The sequence below is a fragment of the Pseudophryne corroboree genome, chromosome 3 (genome assembly GCF_028390025.1).
Source record: "Pseudophryne corroboree isolate aPseCor3 chromosome 3, aPseCor3.hap2, whole genome shotgun sequence".
In the NCBI taxonomy this organism is placed as follows: Eukaryota; Metazoa; Chordata; class Amphibia; order Anura; family Myobatrachidae; genus Pseudophryne; species Pseudophryne corroboree.
In genome coordinates, this window is record NC_086446.1 from 225,180,076 (window position 1) to 225,197,569 (window position 17,494).

Here is a 17,494-nt window from a genome sequence, read left to right on the forward strand (position 1 = left end):
CAAGCCTGGAGACATCACTTCACATAAATATCTGAAGCTAAGGGCCATTTACAATGCTCTAAGCTTAGCAAGACCTCTGCTTCAAGGTCAGCCGGTGTTGATCCAGTCGGACAACATTACGGCAGTCACCCACGTAAACAGACAGGGTGCCACAAGAAGCAGGAGGGCAATGGCAGAAGCTGCAAGGATTCTTCGCTGGGCGGAAAACCATGTGATAGCACTGTCAGCAGTATTCATTCCGGGAGTGGACAACTGGGAAGCAGATTTCCTCAGCACGACCTCCACCCGGGAGAGTGGGAACTTCACCCAGAAGTCCTTCACATGATTATAAACCGTTGGGAAAAACTCGACAGGTATTGCGCCAGGTCAAGGGACCCTCAGTCAATAGCTGTAAAGGCTCTGGTAACACCGTGGGTGTACCAATCAGTGTATGGGTTCCCTCCTCTGCCTCTCATACCCAAGGTACTGAGATTGATAAGATGGAGAGGAGAAAGCACTATATTCGTGGCTCCGGATTGGCCAATAAGGACTTGGTAACCGGAACTTCAAGAGATGCTCACGGAGGATCCGTAGCCTCTACCTCTAAGAAGGGACCTGCTCCAGCAAGGACCCTGTCTGTTCCAAGACTTACCGCGGCTGCGTTTGACGGCATGGTGGTTGAACACCGGATCCTGAAGGAAAAAGGCATTTCCGGATGAAGTCATCCCTATCCTGATCAAAGCCAGGAAGGATGTAACCGCAAAACATTATCACCGCATTTGGCGAAAATATGTTGCGTGGTGCGAGGCCAGTAAGGCCCGACGGAGGAAATTCGACGATTCCTACATTTCCTGCAAACAGGAGTGTCTATGGGCCTGAAATTGGGGTCCATTAAGGTTCAAATTTCGGCTCTGTCAATTTTCTTCCAAAAAGAACTAGCTTCAGTCCCTGAAGTTCAGACGTTTGTAAAAGGGGTACTGCATATACAGTCTCCTTTGGTGCCTTCAGTGGCACCTTGGGATCTCAATGTAGTTTTGGGTCCCGAAAGTCACATTGGTTTGACCCACTTAAATCTATGGAGTTAAAATATCTCACAGGAAAAGTGGTCATGCTGTTGGCTCTGGCCTGGGCCAGGCGCGTGTCAGAATTGGCGGCTTTATCCTGTAAAAGCCCTTATCTGATTTTCCATTCGAACAGGACGGAATTGAGGACTCGTCCTCAGTTTCTCCCTAAGGTGGTTTCCAGCGTTTTCACCTGAACCAACCTATTGTGGTGCCTGCGGCTACTAGGGACTTGGAGGACTCCTAGTTGCTAGACGTTGTCAAGGCCGGAAAATATATGTTTCCAGGACGGCTGGAGTCAGAAAATCTGACTCGCTGTTCATCCTGTATGCACCCAACAAGCTGGGTGCTCCTGCTTCTAAGCAGACGATTGCTCGTTGGATTTGTAGTACAATTCAGCTTGCACACTCTGTGGCAGGCCTGCCACAGCCAAAATCTGTTAAAGCCCATTCCACAAGGAAAGTGGGCTCATCTTGGGCGGCTGCCCGAGGGGTCTCGGCTTTACAACTTTGCCGAGCAGCTACTTGGTCAGGGGCAAACACGTTTGCTAAATTCTACAAATTTGATACCCTGGCTGAGGAGGACCTGGAGTTCTCTCATTCGGTGCTGCAGAGTCATCCGCACTCTCCCGCCCGTTTGGGAGCTTTGGTATAATCCCCATGGTCCTTACGGAGTCCCAGCATCCACTTAGGACGTCAGAGAAAATAAGAATTTACTCACCGGTAAATCTATTTCTCGTAGTCCGTAGTGGATGCTGGGCGCCCATCCCAAGTGCGGATTGTCTGCAATACTTGTATATAGTTATTGTTACAATAACATCGGGTTGTTTATTGTTGTGAGCCATCTTTCAGAGGCTCCTACGTTTTATCATACTGTTAACTGGATTCAGATCACAAGTTGTATGGTGTGATTGGTGTGGCTGGTATGAGTCTTACCCGGGATTCAAAATCCTTCCTTATTATGTACGCTCGTCCGGGCACAGTATCCTAACTGAGGCTTGGAGGAGGGTCATAGGGGGAGGAGCCAGTGCACACCACCTGATCCTAAAGCTTTACTTTTGTGCCCTGTCTCCTGCGGAGCCGCTATTCCCCATGGTCCTTACGGAGTCCCAGCATCCACTACGGACTACGAGAAATAGAATTATCGGTAAGTAAATTCTTATTTTCTGCTGTTTTTACACTTTTGCATCCAATGAGGTGGTTTGTGTAGCCACAATGCGCTCCCTCTCACGATGTCACGATTACTGCTTTGGAGATTCCCATGTACTACAGTGTCCCCTAGTGGATGTAAGATAAAACAGGATCTTTGTAACATCCATTTCTGTGATTATATTCAGGGAGTTGGGGATGGGGGTGTGTGTGTGGGGGGGTGGGGGGGGGGGGCGCACGGGCACTGCACACGCCCTCCCTGCGCTGCTTTGTCTGGGCTATCTTCTGTTTAAGTTATGGCTGTTTTTTGTTTTGCCATTTGTTTGTTATGATGTGTTCCATCACTTGATTGGGAGGATGAGTTGAATGCAATTGTAAAATAATTAGTTGCTTAGTAGCTTTTCCAACACACCCATGAGCCGGCTACCCAGTATCATTTTTGTTTTTGGGGTTTCGCCAGTAGCCCTGACACCCAGTATTTTTTTCTTATTACTTTTCTATTGAAAGATCGGTTTAAAATTTTCCTTCTATTATCAATGTTGCTTTTCCAAGGCTTTTGGGTGCAGAACATTCTCACCTCAATGAATTGATTTATGGTTATTTCAGTCAGTTATTTCAGGTAATTGAATTTATGATAATTTGTGTCAGTTATTCCAGTTCATTAAAGTTTTCAACCAAATCCATCCAGTGAAAGGCCCAGAACAGACTCCCTGTGTCAAAGTTCTGGTCAGCATACACCAACGGGAGGTCCGACCAGGAACCCCAATCCCCTACTATGTCTTCTGGAATGCAGTGTTACCACTCAGTGAAGTTTTCTTCCAAATCCATCCTGTGGAAGGCCCAGAACAGGCTGCCTAGGTCACAGTTCTGCATTCTGTGTAACGTCTGACCGACCCCAACCCCCTATTACAGATGTGTTCTCATGTATTGTTGCAAGGGAAGGCAGTGTTTCCTGGTGCTGCCACGATGCAACCTCCCACAAAGTCCACAGCCCCATTGTCGGTATTGGCTATACAATGCTTATCAACTCGCTACCCTGCTATAGCATCTCTGTCGGGTGATAGTGGCAGCATCGCTCCCCGCTACCACGGGCGGATCTTCCCATTTACGATTGTGGGAGCATTTGTACGCGCACTCCCACTACAATACGCTATAGCGTGACAAATAACCCGCGATGTGAACACATCACAGGCCAAGATGGAAAAGGACACATCTGTATGTCTACTGGGATGCAATGTTTCCACTCTGTAAAATTTTCTTCCAAATTTATCCATTGGCCGACCCAGAACAGGCTCCCCAGGACAAAGTTCTGGCAGTGTACACCAACTGAACGTCTACCTGAGACCCCAAACCTATAGGATGTCTTCTGGGATCCAATTCCACCTTGAGGTACGACTGGGATCCTTACTCCACTAAAACCTGGCCAGAATTCAACTGGACCACCTTACATTGTTTCATCCCAATCTGTGTAGTTTTCTACCAAAACCATCCAGTGTAAGTCCAGGAACAGGCTTCCTGGGTCACAGTTCTGCCTGTCCTATTCCGCCATGAGGTCCGACTGGGACCCTAAACCACCTAAATTCTGGCCATGATCCAACGGGACCAACTTGCGTTTTTTTTTAAAATTCCAATTAGTGCAGGGGTGTCTGCATGCATGATCGAACAGACAAACAAACAGACCAATTAGTTTTATACATAAGATATATATATATATATATACATATATATATATATATATATATATATATATACATATATGTATGTATGTATGTATGTATGTATGTATGTATATATATATATATATATATATATATATATATGTGTCGCCGTGGTCCTAAAAGGGGTGTTTTTTTTGTTTTTTGTTTTGTTTAACTCTGTCAATATATTAAGTTGGATAACGATGAGCAGGTGTACCAAGTTTGGTCCAGATCCACCAAGCCATGTAGGAGCCTATGAGGAACAAACATGCATACAGTACATACATATTTTCACTTTTAGTATATACTGTACTGTATATAGTTTATTTCTATACCTCGACAGGACTAATGTTTGACATTATATATACATCTGCTTTGCTGTTCCATTATCTGCTATTTTCTGGAAAAGCAGTCTTCGAGACTGTCTACAATATCTTTCAATGGAATTGCTGAAAGGATATATATAAATAATATATAATCTCTTACCTATATTGTACTTTAGGTTAAGTGGACTTTTAAAATACAGTGCATTCCAAGAGAAGGCATTGTGGTACATAATACTTACCATTCCAAGAGAATATTTTACCTGACTTTTCCAGTGAATAATTCTGAATGCATTAGGTATAGTTGTTCAAAAATACTTTTTCATGTGCACCTGCTGTAAAACCAAGGGCCTATATACTACTACCATGCTCTATTTATAGTTTTCATCCCACAAAAAACTGGCTAATATATTTTACATTATGTCATGTGGCTGCTAGGAAAGCTGTATTTTGTACTCAAAGACCATATGCTGTGGTGGAGGAAATGTGCCCTGCGGCAGCCAGGAACACTTATAAGAGGCTTAGTCCTAATGAATATATCAACATTTTGAATCATACTATTAAACCCATTTCAATTGCATTTACTTTTGCCATTTTAAAATTAGCACTCACAATTAAAAATAGCATTCAGAATAAACAGGAGACTGAACACCAAATCGAACCAGTCCAATATGAACCTGTCGTTATCATATATTCCTAAAGCAAGCATACACATGAGCAATATATAGAAAACAAACCAAACCTAATACACACTATCTGTTATATCTAAAACATGGTCAAGCTACTGTATGTTAAAAAGTAAAAGAATAACCACCCTCCCAAGTCCCTTAACCCTGTATGACCATACCCTTAAAAGACCTGACCCCTCCACCCTCAACACAAAAAAAAACCATGGGGCAACTATTCTCATGTACCTTAGGGCCATGGTGTATACATCCCAGAATCTAAGGTTCACTAAAGAGACTCACAAAAATAATAAACTAAATAACCTAACCAAATATAAAACCTAGACAATCAAAGTAGGCCTGACGGCAATGAAGTACTAATGTATAAAAACTGTAGTTTTCAGGATATGACAGTGGGGAAGCATTCAAATAGAATTCAAAAGCATGAATAGACCTGGAATGTTTTTAAATGTTAACATATAAAGGAAAAGTCAAGAACAGGAGATGAAAATAATCCAATAATCAAACAGAATCTAAAAAATAAATACACTGATATAAAAACATGAATACATGCAAACAGTATCAGACATGGGTAAAAATTCAGGTACACCAATGGCAATCAAGGAGGATCATCCAAGCCTGAAGTCCGCCATTCAAGAACTACCAAAACCCCCTGGGAAAAATCAAGGAAACATTTACGGCTCCTTAGAAACACTCATAGTTGACTAAGAGACAATAAGGAGCAGGAAAGCTGGCTGCTAGAGAGACATCTTCGTACTTGTTGGTACCGATGTGCCCTCATCTGAAAGTCCAAGGGAACCAGCCAAGCACCGACAAAAGCTTTTACAGGCCGCAAGAGGGAAATACGGTTCTCAAGCCCAGCAATCCAAACCCATGAACGTTGCATGTTCTGATGCAGAAGAGCCAAATCCGCATGCAGGACCAACACCCGATCTGCCACCCTCAGTCCTGAGGTGATTATGGCTTAAAGGGGTTGGCGAAACAGGAGAAACTGGAGCAGGAGATGAATATCAGCAATAAAATAAGTCATCAACGGCAGGTAAGTATCTGCAATAAAATAGAAATGTATAACTGGAGATCAGGCTGCAAGGGGAGCAACACAAGGGACAAGCACCGTACCATATTTCCACAAAAAGGCCCAGACCAAGGATCTATCAGGAAAGAAAAAGTCCAAAGGGTAGCACTGAATTGTAGGTTAGAACAGCAAGAGTGGTAGCAGCAAGGTTCCTTTTAACCAGCAAAGCCAGGAGAGTCCAGCATATCAGAGGAGAAGTAGCAGTCTGAGAGGAACAACATCAGCAGCAGAGACCAGCTACATAAGATGAACTACAGCAGTGAAGGGAGCTGGGGTTAGGAGAGTGCATCTAGACAGTGCCACATGGCAGAGAATTCGTCTCTTGGGGTCCCACAGGGGTCGAAGCGGTCAGTCTGGATAAGGGAAGCCGGGAGAACAGTCAGTCTTGTAGACTTCAGGACCGTGTGGGATTTAAGCCAGGGTAGGTCGGCTGCGGAGCACAGGTACCCCAACCTAGCAGGGAGGGGAGCCTGGTACAGCAGCAGGGAGCACACTAATTAGGAGGATAGGATCCAAGATAGCCACGGCTTGCAGGGGGTCAAATGCAACGGGATGGCACTGTTGGGTACCAGGAGCAACTCCGACAGGCAGCAATGAGTCCCAGGAAACTGTCAACCATCAGAGGAGGATAAACACCAAGAGAGACCCCCGCATACTGCGGTGGAGGTGGCAACAACACCACCACCACCTCAGTGTCCGGACCAGGAGTGGCAGGGAGATGCACACACCAGCTGGACCCCAGCAAATTCACCCCCAAGGCATCAGTGAAAGAGCCAGCACCAGAAACAGGTATAAGGAGACCTCTGGAGGCCTGAGGATATTCAAACAGTAGCAGAGTTTGTTTTGTGACCCTTGCAGTAGTAAAATACAAGTAAACTACATTTTTTGTTTTAATTATTTTTATGCAAAACATGAAAGTAACAAGCTAAATAATTGATAATGTAATAATGAACCATATAACACTGTTTTTAAAATATACAGTAATAACCAGTAAATTGTATGCTTTTAACCGATGACACTTGGCCCTGTTATAAAATGTCTGGGAGCCCCTTAATTTCCCTCACCCCCATACATTGCCTAGACCTTTTACAGCCTCATCCAAAGGTTGGATTCATTCCTGGGCGATTGATGTTACATTACATAAATCTCACTGCGCAGATGTTGCAAGCCACACACACAATGTACAGTACTAAGGGCCTTATTCAGATATGGATGCAGGTCGCTGCATACACACCCAGAGCTGCGTCCATCTCCTCACATGCTGAGGGCCGCCCAGCACAGGGCAGGAACGCCCAGCATGTGTAAGGTTGCCTTCCAATGTGTTCGCAATCTAATTTCGAATGCATCGAAACTAAGGTTGACCACTGGCAGTGCAGCCTGGCTGCGCTTTCAGGCGGTCTGCCACCATTTTATTTAATCGGAACGCCTGCATGTTATCTCACGCAGCTGCCCTGAATGTGGTCCCAGCACGCCCCTGTTAGACCCACCCCGCCCCCGCAATGCCGCGACGATGACCAGCCGCCAATGTCAATCACATTGCGGTCGCATTCATCGGGGATGCAACTGCAATTTGTGTGCCCACGCACATGCCATGTGGCCGCTGCGCGTGAGCAGTTTGCTGATTTCTGCAAACTGCGCTGCAGGCTGAATTAGCTTCCAGGTCTGAATGTCCCCCCTAAGACCCTCATGATTGATAGTCATAAAATACAGTCCTTCAAGATTGCCAACCACAGAAGACATGCCCATAATGATTAGATGTTTTATCAGCGGGAGGCTTAACGTTTTAATTGGGATGAGAACCTTCAGTCATTGTAGACCCTTTTTAGAGGTTTCATGCAGAAAATGAGGGGACAGTGCTACTGAGCTCTGCTTAGTAAAGTAGCATAATAGAGAGGAGAGTATACTCCTCTAGAGCAACCTAGCACAATAATGGCCTATGAAATACCACACATTATAGTATGTTGCAGAGGCAGCAGAGCTAGAAGAGCTGCACAGTCTACAGTCACATGAAATTTGTTTCCATACAAGCTTAAACACTAAAGGGTCTATGTATTAAGCCATGGAGAGAGATGAAGTACCAGCCAACCAGCTCCTAACGCTCATTTCTCTGACGTCCTAAGTGGATGCTGGGACTCCGTAAGGACCATGGGGAATAGCGGCTCCGCAGGAGACAGGGCACAAAAGTAAAGCTTTAGGATCAGGTGGTGTGCACTGGCTCCTCCCCCTATGACCCTCCTCCAAGCCTCAGTTAGATTTTTGTGCCCGAACGAGAAGGGTGCAGGCTAGGTGGCTCTCCTGAGCTGCTTAGAAGTAAAGTTTAAATAGGTTTTTTATTTTCAGTGAGACCTGCTGGCAACAGGCTCACTGCATCGAGGGACTAAGGGGAGAAGAAGTGAACTCACCTGCGTGCAGAGTGGATTGGGCTTCTTGGCTACTGGACATTAGCTCCAGAGGGACGATCACAGGTACAGCCTGGATGGGTCCCGGAGCCGCGCCGCCGGCCCCCTTACAGATGCTGAAGAGTGAAGAGGTCCAGAAATCGGCGGCAGAAGACGTTCCTGTCTTCATTAAGGTAGCGCACAGCACTGCAGCTGTGCGCCATTGCTCCCAGCACACTTCACACTGCGGTCACTGAGGGTGCAGGGCGCTGGGGGGGGGCGCCCTGGGCAGCAATGTAAATACCTCCTATGGCAAAAAATACATCACATATAGCCCCTGGGCTATATGGATGTATTTAACCCCTGACAGTTTTCCAGATAAAAGCGGGAGAAGAGCCCGCCGAGAAGGGGGCGGGTCCTATCTCCTCAGCACACGGCGCCATTTTCCCACACAGCTCCGCTGGTAGGAAGGCTCCCAGACTCTCCCCTGCACTGCACTACAGAAACAGGGTACAACAGAGAGGGGGGGCACTTATTTGGCAAAAAATATATATAAGCAGCTATAAGGGATAGACACTTATTATAAGGTTGTCCCTATACAGTTTATAGCGCTTTGGTGTGTGCTGGCAAACTCTCCCTCTGTCTCCCCAAAGGGCTAGTGGGGTCCTGTCCTCTATCAGAGCATTCCCTGTGTGTGTGCTGTGTGTCGGTACGTTTGTGTCGACATGTATGAGGAGAAAAATGATGTGGAGACGGAGCAGATTGTCTGTAATAGTGATGTCACCCCCTAGGGGGTCGACACCTGAGTGGATGTACTGTTGAAAATTACGTGACAGTGTCAGCTCTGTATAAAAGACAGTGGTTGACATGAGACAGCCGGCTACTCAGCTTGTGCCTGTCCAGACGTCTCATAGGCCGTCAGGGGCTCTAAAGCGCCCGTTACCTCAGATGGCAGATACAGACGCCGACACGGATACTGACTCCTGTGTCGACGGTGAAGAGACAACCGTGATTTCCAATAGGGCCACACGTTACATGATTGAGGCAAGGGAAAATGTTTACACATTTCTGATAATATGAGTACCACCAAAAAGGGGTATTATGTTTGGTGAGGAAAAACTACCTGTAGTTTTCCTGAATCTGAGAAATAAAATGAGGTGTGTGATGATGCGTGGGTTTCCCCCCGATAACAATTGATAATTTCTAAAAAGTTATTGGCAGTATACCTTTTCCCGCCAGAGGTTAGGGTGCGTTGGGAAACACCCCCTAGGGGGGATAAGGCGCTCACACGCTTGTAAGAACAAGGGCTCTACCCTCTCCTGAGATGGCCGCCCTTAAGGATCCTGCTGATAAAAAGCAGGAGGGTATCCTAAAATGTATTTACACACATACTGGTGTTATACTGCGACCAGCAATCGCCTCAGCCTGGATGTGCAGTGCTGGGTTGGCGTGGTCGGATTCCCTGACTGGAAATATTGATATCCTAGATAAGGACAGTATATTATTGCCTATAGAGCATTTAAAAGATGCATTTCTATATGCGTGATGCACAGCGGAATATTTGCCGACTGGCATCAAGTATAAGTGCGTTGTCCAATTCTACCAAACGGCTTTTGGAAGTATTGCCTTAAAAAAGGGGACATTTGGGGTCGGTCTTTCAGACCTGGTGGCCACGGCAACAGCTGGGATATCCACGTTTGTACCCCAGGTCGCCTCTCAAATTATCAGGCGCAGTCCTAAAGTAATGACCGAAATGATGATATTCCTTCGAAGGAAGGGAATTTTAGTTATTCTTTACTTGGACGATTCCCTGATAAGGGTAAGATCCAGGGAACAGTTGGAGGTCAGTGTAGCACTATCTCAGGTAGTGTTGCGGCAGCACGATTGGATTCTCAATATTCCAAAATCGCAGCTGGTTCCGACGACTTGTCTTCTGTTCCTAGGGATGATCCTGGATACAGTCCAGAAGGAAGGTGTTTCTCCCGGAGGAGTAAGCCAGGGAGTTATCCGAGCTAGTCAGGAACCTCCTAAAACCGAGCCAAGTCTCAGTGCATCAATGCACAAGGGTTCTGTGTAAAAATGGTGGCTTCCTAGGAAGCAATCCCATTCGGCAGATTCCACGCAAGAACTTTCCAGTGGGACCTACTGGAAAAATGGTCCGGGTCGCATCTTCAGATGCATCAGCGGATAACCCTGTCACCAAGGACAGGGGTATCCCTCCTGTGGTGGTTGCAGAGTGCTCATCTTCTAGAGGGCCGCAGATTCGGCATTCAGGACTGGGTCCTGGTGACCACGGATGCCAGCCTGCGAGGCTGGGGAGCAGTCACACAGGGAAGGAATATCCAGGGCTTATGGTCAAGCCTGGAGACATCACTTCACATAAATATCTGAAGCTAAGGGCCATTTACAATGCTCTAAGCTTAGCAAGACCTCTGCTTCAAGGTCAGCCGGTGTTGATCCAGTCGGACAACATTACGGCAGTCACCCACGTAAACAGACAGGGTGCCACAAGAAGCAGGAGGGCAATGGCAGAAGCTGCAAGGATTCTTCGCTGGGCGGAAAACCATGTGATAGCACTGTCAGCAGTATTCATTCCGGGAGTGGACAACTGGGAAGCAGATTTCCTCAGCACGACCTCCACCCGGGAGAGTGGGAACTTCACCCAGAAGTCTTCCACATGATTATAAACCGTTGGGAAAAACTCGACAGGTATTGCGCCAGGTCAAGGGACCCTCAGGCAATAGCTGTAAAGGCTCTGGTAACACCGTGGGTGTACCAATCAGTGTATGGGTTCCCTCCTCTGCCTCTCATACCCAAGGTACTGAGATTGATAAGATGGAGAGGAGTAAGCACTATATTCGTGGCTCCGTATTGGCCAATAAGGACTTGGTAACCGGAACTTCAAGAGATGCTCACGGAGGATCCGTAGCCTCTACCTCTAAGAAGGGACCTGCTCCAGCAAGGACCCTGTCTGTTCCAAGACTTACCGCGGCTGCGTTTGACGGCATGGCGGTTGAACGCCGGATCCTGAAGGAAAAAGGCATTCCGGATGAAGTCATCCCTATCCTGATCAAAGCCAGGAAGGATGTAACCGCAAAACATTATCACCGCATTTGGCGAAAATATGTTGCGTGGTGCGAGGCCAGTAAGGCCCGACGGAGGAAATTCAACGATTCCTACATTTCCTGAAAACAGGAGTGTCTATGGGCCTGAAATTGGGGTCCATTAAGGTTCAAATTTCGGCTCTGTCAATTTTCTTCCAAAAAGAACTAGCTTCAGTCCCTGAAGTTCAGACGTTTGTAAAAGGGGTACTGCATATACAGTCTCCTTTGGTGCCTTCAGTGGCACCTTTGGGATCTCAATGTAGTTTTTGGGTCCCAAAAGTCACATTGGTTTGACCCACTTAAATCTATGGAGTTAAAATATCTCACAGGAAAAGTGGTCATGCTGTTGGCTCTGGCCTGGGCCAGGCGCGTGTCAGAATTGGCGGCTTTATCCTGTAAAAGCCCTTATCTGATTTTCCATTCGGACAGGGCGGAATTGAGGACTCGTCCTCAGTTTCTCCCTAAGGTGGTTTCAGCGTCCACCTGAACCAACCTATTGTGGTGCCTGCGGCTACTAGGGACTTGGAGGACTCCTAGTTGCTAGACGTTGTCAAGGCCGGAAAATATATGTTTCCAGGACGGCTGGAGTCAGAAAATCTGACTCTCTGTTTATCCTGTATGCACCCAACAAGCTGGGTGCTCCTGCTTCTAAGCAGACGATTGCTCGTTGGATTTGTAGTACAATTCATCTTGCACATTCTGTGGCAGGCCTGCCACAGCCAAAATCTGTTAAAGCCCATTCCACAAGGAAAGTGGGCTCATCTTGGGCGGCTGCCCGAGGGGTCTCGGCTTTACAACTTTGCCGAGCAGCTACTTGGTCAGGGGCAAACACGTTTGCTAAATTCTACAAATTTGATACCCTGGCTGAGGAGGACCTGGAGTTCTCTCATTCGGTGCTGCAGAGTCATCCGCACTCTCCCGCCCGTTTGGGAGCTTTGGTATAATCCCCATGGTCCTTACGGAGTCCCAGCATCCACTTAGGACGTCAGAGAAAATAAGAATTTACTTACCGATAATTCTATTTCTCGTAGTCCGTAGTGGATGCTGGGCGCCCATCCCAAGTGCGGATTGTCTGCAATACTTGTATATAGTTATTGTTACAATAACATCGGGTTGTTTATTGTTGTGAGCCATCTTTCAGAGGCTCCTACGTTTTATCATACTGTTAACTTGGTTCAGATCACAAGTTGTATGGTGTGATTGGTGTGGCTGGTATGAGTCTTACCCGGGATTCAAAATCCTTCCTTATTATGTACGCTCGTCCGGGCACAGTATCCTAACTGAGGCTTGGAGGAGGGTCATAGGGGGAGGAGCCAGTGCACACCACCTGATCCTAAAGCTTTACTTTTGTGCCCTGTCTCCTGCGGAGCCGCTATTCCCCATGGTCCTTACGGAGTCCCAGCATCCACTACGGACTACGAGAAATAGAATTATCGGTAAGTAAATTCTTATTTTTTCAAATACAGCCTGTAACATGGCAGATAAGGAGCTGACTGGCTGGTACTTTATCTCTCTCCACTTTATCACTCTCCAAGGGTAAGTAGACACCATAGTCTGTAACATTCTACATTGGTTTAGCAATGCCATATAGTGGCCAAGTGCACATTAAGCAAATATACTTTTTATAGATTTGTTTTAAATGTATTCTCATCCTTTTAGGCTTTATACGTTAATTTGTTGAAGATAAGTTTTTAAAATGCCCCAAAAATCTCACATCAAATACATGATACTGTAGGTAAGAGAGATGTATGTGTTCTATGGAATACCAAGACAGACACTGGATATTTTTCATGATAGGCTCAGCTAAACAACCTTAATTACTTAAAAATACCAGCAACTATGACATTTGTAAAATGTGTACTGAACTATGGAAGGAATGATTTACCAACGTAAGTAAAGCTCTAGAACACAGTGGCTTGAGCCAGCAGTCTTGTCCTTACTTGCAGACCAGAGGGCACCATGATGCAAGTTTGGACCCATTAGGAATTAATGAAGTCTTTTTTGATGATTCCATGGATGAAGACGCAGTGGGACACACAAACATTGGTGAGCAATTTATTTGACATCTTAGTTATTTCTTGTGGTTTTTCTTTTTCTTTGGCCTACCACTTCAAATCGGACAGATCCGTGGACATCATGTGGCTCAGCTGGACCCTCTTGGAATCTTGGATGCAGATTTGGACTCTTTTGTTCCATCTGATCTTATCACTACTATTGATAAACTTGGTGAGAACTCAAGGCTCTAGATTGCCTTCACCTGTTGGAAGATAGTGGTCATTTGCTGGCTTTATGTGTTGTCATTGTGCCTTTTTAAACAGATTTGTCCTCCTACATCTAGCCTTAATACGCCACACATTGGGAAATGCCTGGGGGCAGTGAGCTGACAGGTCCTGTGCAACTCCGCTAGCGTCGGGCGTCTTTTTTGAAGAAAATGCATCTAAGTTGCAATGAGATTCGGATTAATTTGGTATGCGACACTTGTTTGTCTGTGACATGGAAAAATGCAACGGGCGCTGCATCGTAGCACTTCGTATGCAGATTCAGAGACTCCTTTGCACACAGATATAAAAATGTCACATATCAAATTAATCAGTGCAGTCTCCTGGTGCGTGCTAGCTGCGACCAAGATGCATTTTTGGCAAAAAAGTTGCCCGACGCTAGCAGTGTCTCACAGGACCTGACTTGCCAAGAGGGGCTGCTTGGCGCAACTGCAACAAATATGTATGAGGACACATCTATATTTGTATTTTTCTTGCTTTTTTTGTGCTTTGCATAGATTAATGTATATGGATAATATTTTAGATTGCACACACTTGCAGTGCTTTTGTTTCAACATCACTTTTCTTGATTGCTAATGTCTACAGATGCAGCCATATCTCAGATAGCCCACATATATGTCCACTTGCTACTGTATGTTAATTTATGAACCTTCACCACATATCTCTAATGTCTATAAATTCAGATTATGGGGTTGAATCTAAGTCACACACTACTATGACTGCACTTTCTGTTTTTGTCTTTATGTTAATACTAGTATAATCCCTTCCTCTGGTGTACAACCGTGTGTCTGAATCCACACTCTGTGCGTCTGCAGTCGCAACCACCGGAAGCACCAGTGGGGACTTGCACTAGCTTCATGCCAGGCGCAGAATCCCTATCAGAGCATGGCCTCTTATGTACGTGATTAAATGTCTGAGTCCAAAACCACCCCTGCCACACTCGCAACACTCCCATAACACACCAATTAATCTAAATATCTTTGTGCGCCTTATATGTACACAGAAAGTAATCCCGCACCAGTCAGATATCCTCTATAATAACGGTTCTCAACTCTAATGTATATTTATTATTTTAAGTATTGATTTCAATACACACTTCGTAAACGTTAGAGGTGCTACCCACTGCTACAAAAGACCATAACATCCACACAAGAAAAAGAAGCCGTTGTGTGGGTGCACTAAGAACCTTACTTGGTTATTAAATTAAAACATTTACTTTTTATTTAACGTCATTTAAAATGATATAAACAATATATCAGCCAATATCGAATATATTAAATAATTTACTTTACTTTTTATTTTTTCATATATTTCATATTAGCTGGTTTATTGTCTGTATCATTTTAAATGATGTTAAATAAAAAAATAAAAAGTAAATGTTTTCATTTAACAACCAAGTGAGGTTCTCAGTGCACCCATATAACTGCATGTTTGTACGTCTGTTTAGCCATCTCAATTGGTTGTGTGACTCTTTGTGCAGACACCATGAGACAAATGCCCTGTGCGACTTATGTGAACATCAGCATTGTGTTCCACTCAGAATCAACCCGTATATGTATAAATGAGATGAATCTGTCTTCGAATAAACTGAATTCCCTTGAACTGTAGCTGCATCTATAGGTCATAAAGTAATACTAAGTTGTATTGTCTGTTTGTGGTTCAATGTGCTCTAGTGGCTGCTTGTATTAGTTTATATATGTTGTAGCTAGAAACATATGGTTTGTGGGAACACTGACATCCATTAAATCTCAATCAATGTATTGGCCCAACACTAATGCATGCAATGGAGGGGTTAATCTAGACTAGAACAAAACAAAACAAATTCCCCCAGTACACTGCAATAGACTAACAAAAGTGACTTGCATCCTACATGATGATAAAATGCAGAGAACTTGGTTACATACATTTGCACAAAAATACGGTAAGCCACGTTTACTGCTCCAGTAGTCCTACACTACATGATATTACCACGTTTGGTCATATATTTATGTATTTTTAAATTGAGAGCTAACTCACCTGACTGGCCCATTGCAGTGTGCTGGGGGAATTTTTATTTCTATCTTAACCACTCCCTTACATGCAACTGTGGTCCATCAAAAAAATGATTGCACAACTTCCATTCTGCGTATCACTGTTCTGAGAGACATGAATGTGATCAGTAGCTGTAGGTTATTCTTATCCTTGTAGTGCCATATTAGAGGATCCTGGGATGCCTCTAGGTGAGTTGGCTCTCAATTTATAAATACATAATAAGATTTTACTTACCGGTAAATCTATTTCTCGTAGTCCGTAGTGGATGCTGGGGACTCCGTAAGGACCATGGGGAATAGACGGGCTCCGCAGGAGACTGGGCACTCTAAGAAAGAATTAGGACTACTGGTGTGCACTGGCTCCTCCCTCTATGCCCCTCCTCCAGACCTCAGTTAAGGAAACTGTGCCCGGAAGAGCTGACATTACAAGGAAAGGATTTTGGAATCCCGGGTAAGACTAATACCAGCCACACCAATCACACCGTATAACTTGTGATAACTTACCCAGTTAACAGTATGAACAACAACAGAGCATCAGATCAACCCTGATGCAACTATAACATAACCCTTATGTAAGCAATAACTATATACAAGCATTGCAGAAGAAGTCCGCACTTGGGACGGGCGCCCAGCATCCACTACGGACTACGAGAAATAGATTTTTACCCGTAAGTAAAATCTTATTTTCTCTAACGTCCTAGTGGATGCTGGGGACTCCGTAAGGACCATGGGGATTATACCAAAGCTCCCAAACGGGCGGGAGAGTGCGGATGACTCTGCAGCACCGAATGGGAAAACACAAGGTCCTCCTCAGCCAGGGTATCAAACTTGTATAATTTTGCAAAAGTGTTTGAACCCGACCAAGTAGCTGCTCGGCAAAGTTGTAATGCCGAGACCCCTCGGGCAGCCGCCCAAGAAGAGCCCACTTTCCTTGTGGAATGGGCTTTCACTGATTTTGGATGCGGCAATCCCGACGCAGAATGAGCCTGCTGAATCGTGTTACAGATCCAGCGAGCAATAGTTTGCTTTGAAGCAGGAGCACCCAGCTTGTTGGATGCATACAGGATAAACAGCGAGTCAGTTTTCCTGACTCCAGCCGTTCTTGCTACATAAATCTTCAAAGCCCTGACTACATCTAGTAACTTGGAATCCTCCAAGTCATGAGTAGCCGCAGGCACCACAATAGGTTGGTTCAAATGAAAGGATGACACCACATTTTGCAGAAATTGCGGACGAGTCCGTAATTCTGCCCTGTCCACATGGAAAAACCAGATAGGGGCTTTTACATGACAAAGCCGCCAATCTGACACCCGCCTAGCCGGAGCTAAGGCCAATAGCATGACCACCTTCCACGTGAGAAGTCTGCTTCCCAATTGTCCACTCCCGGAATGAACACTGCTGACAGTGCTTGCACGTGATTCTCCACCCAGCGAAGAATTCTGATGGCTTCTGCCATCGCCACCCTGCTTCTTGTGCCGCCCTGGCGGTTTACATGAGCCACTGCGGTGATGTTGTCTTACTGAATCAGCACCGGTTGGTTGCGAAGCAGATGCTCCGCTTGACTCAGGGCGTTGTATATGGCCCTTAGTTGCAGGATATTGATGTGCAGACAAGTTTCCTGACTTGACCACAACCCTTGGAAGTTTCTTCCCTGAGTGACTGCCCCCCATCCTCGGAGGCTTGTATCCGTGGTCACCAGGACCCAGTCCTGTATGCCGAACCTGCGGCCCTCGA

The 17,494-nt window shown here is 45.4% G+C and overlaps 1 protein-coding gene across 5 annotated transcripts in view; it reads left to right on the top strand.

Moving 5' to 3' along the window:
- OGDHL (oxoglutarate dehydrogenase L) overlaps nucleotides 1-17,494 on the top strand; it is a 245,586-nt gene that overhangs the window by 141,642 nt on the left and 86,450 nt on the right. For 4 of the 5 annotated variants that reach the window (XM_063958855.1, XM_063958856.1, XM_063958854.1 and 1 more), the window contains one exon: nucleotides 13,575-13,677. In XM_063958855.1, the coding sequence (XP_063814925.1) occupies nucleotides 13,575-13,677 (103 nt within the window). Of the gene's footprint in view, nucleotides 1-13,397; nucleotides 13,498-13,574; nucleotides 13,678-17,494 lie in introns of all 5 variants that reach the window. The other variant, XM_063958858.1, reaches the window with a different exon arrangement.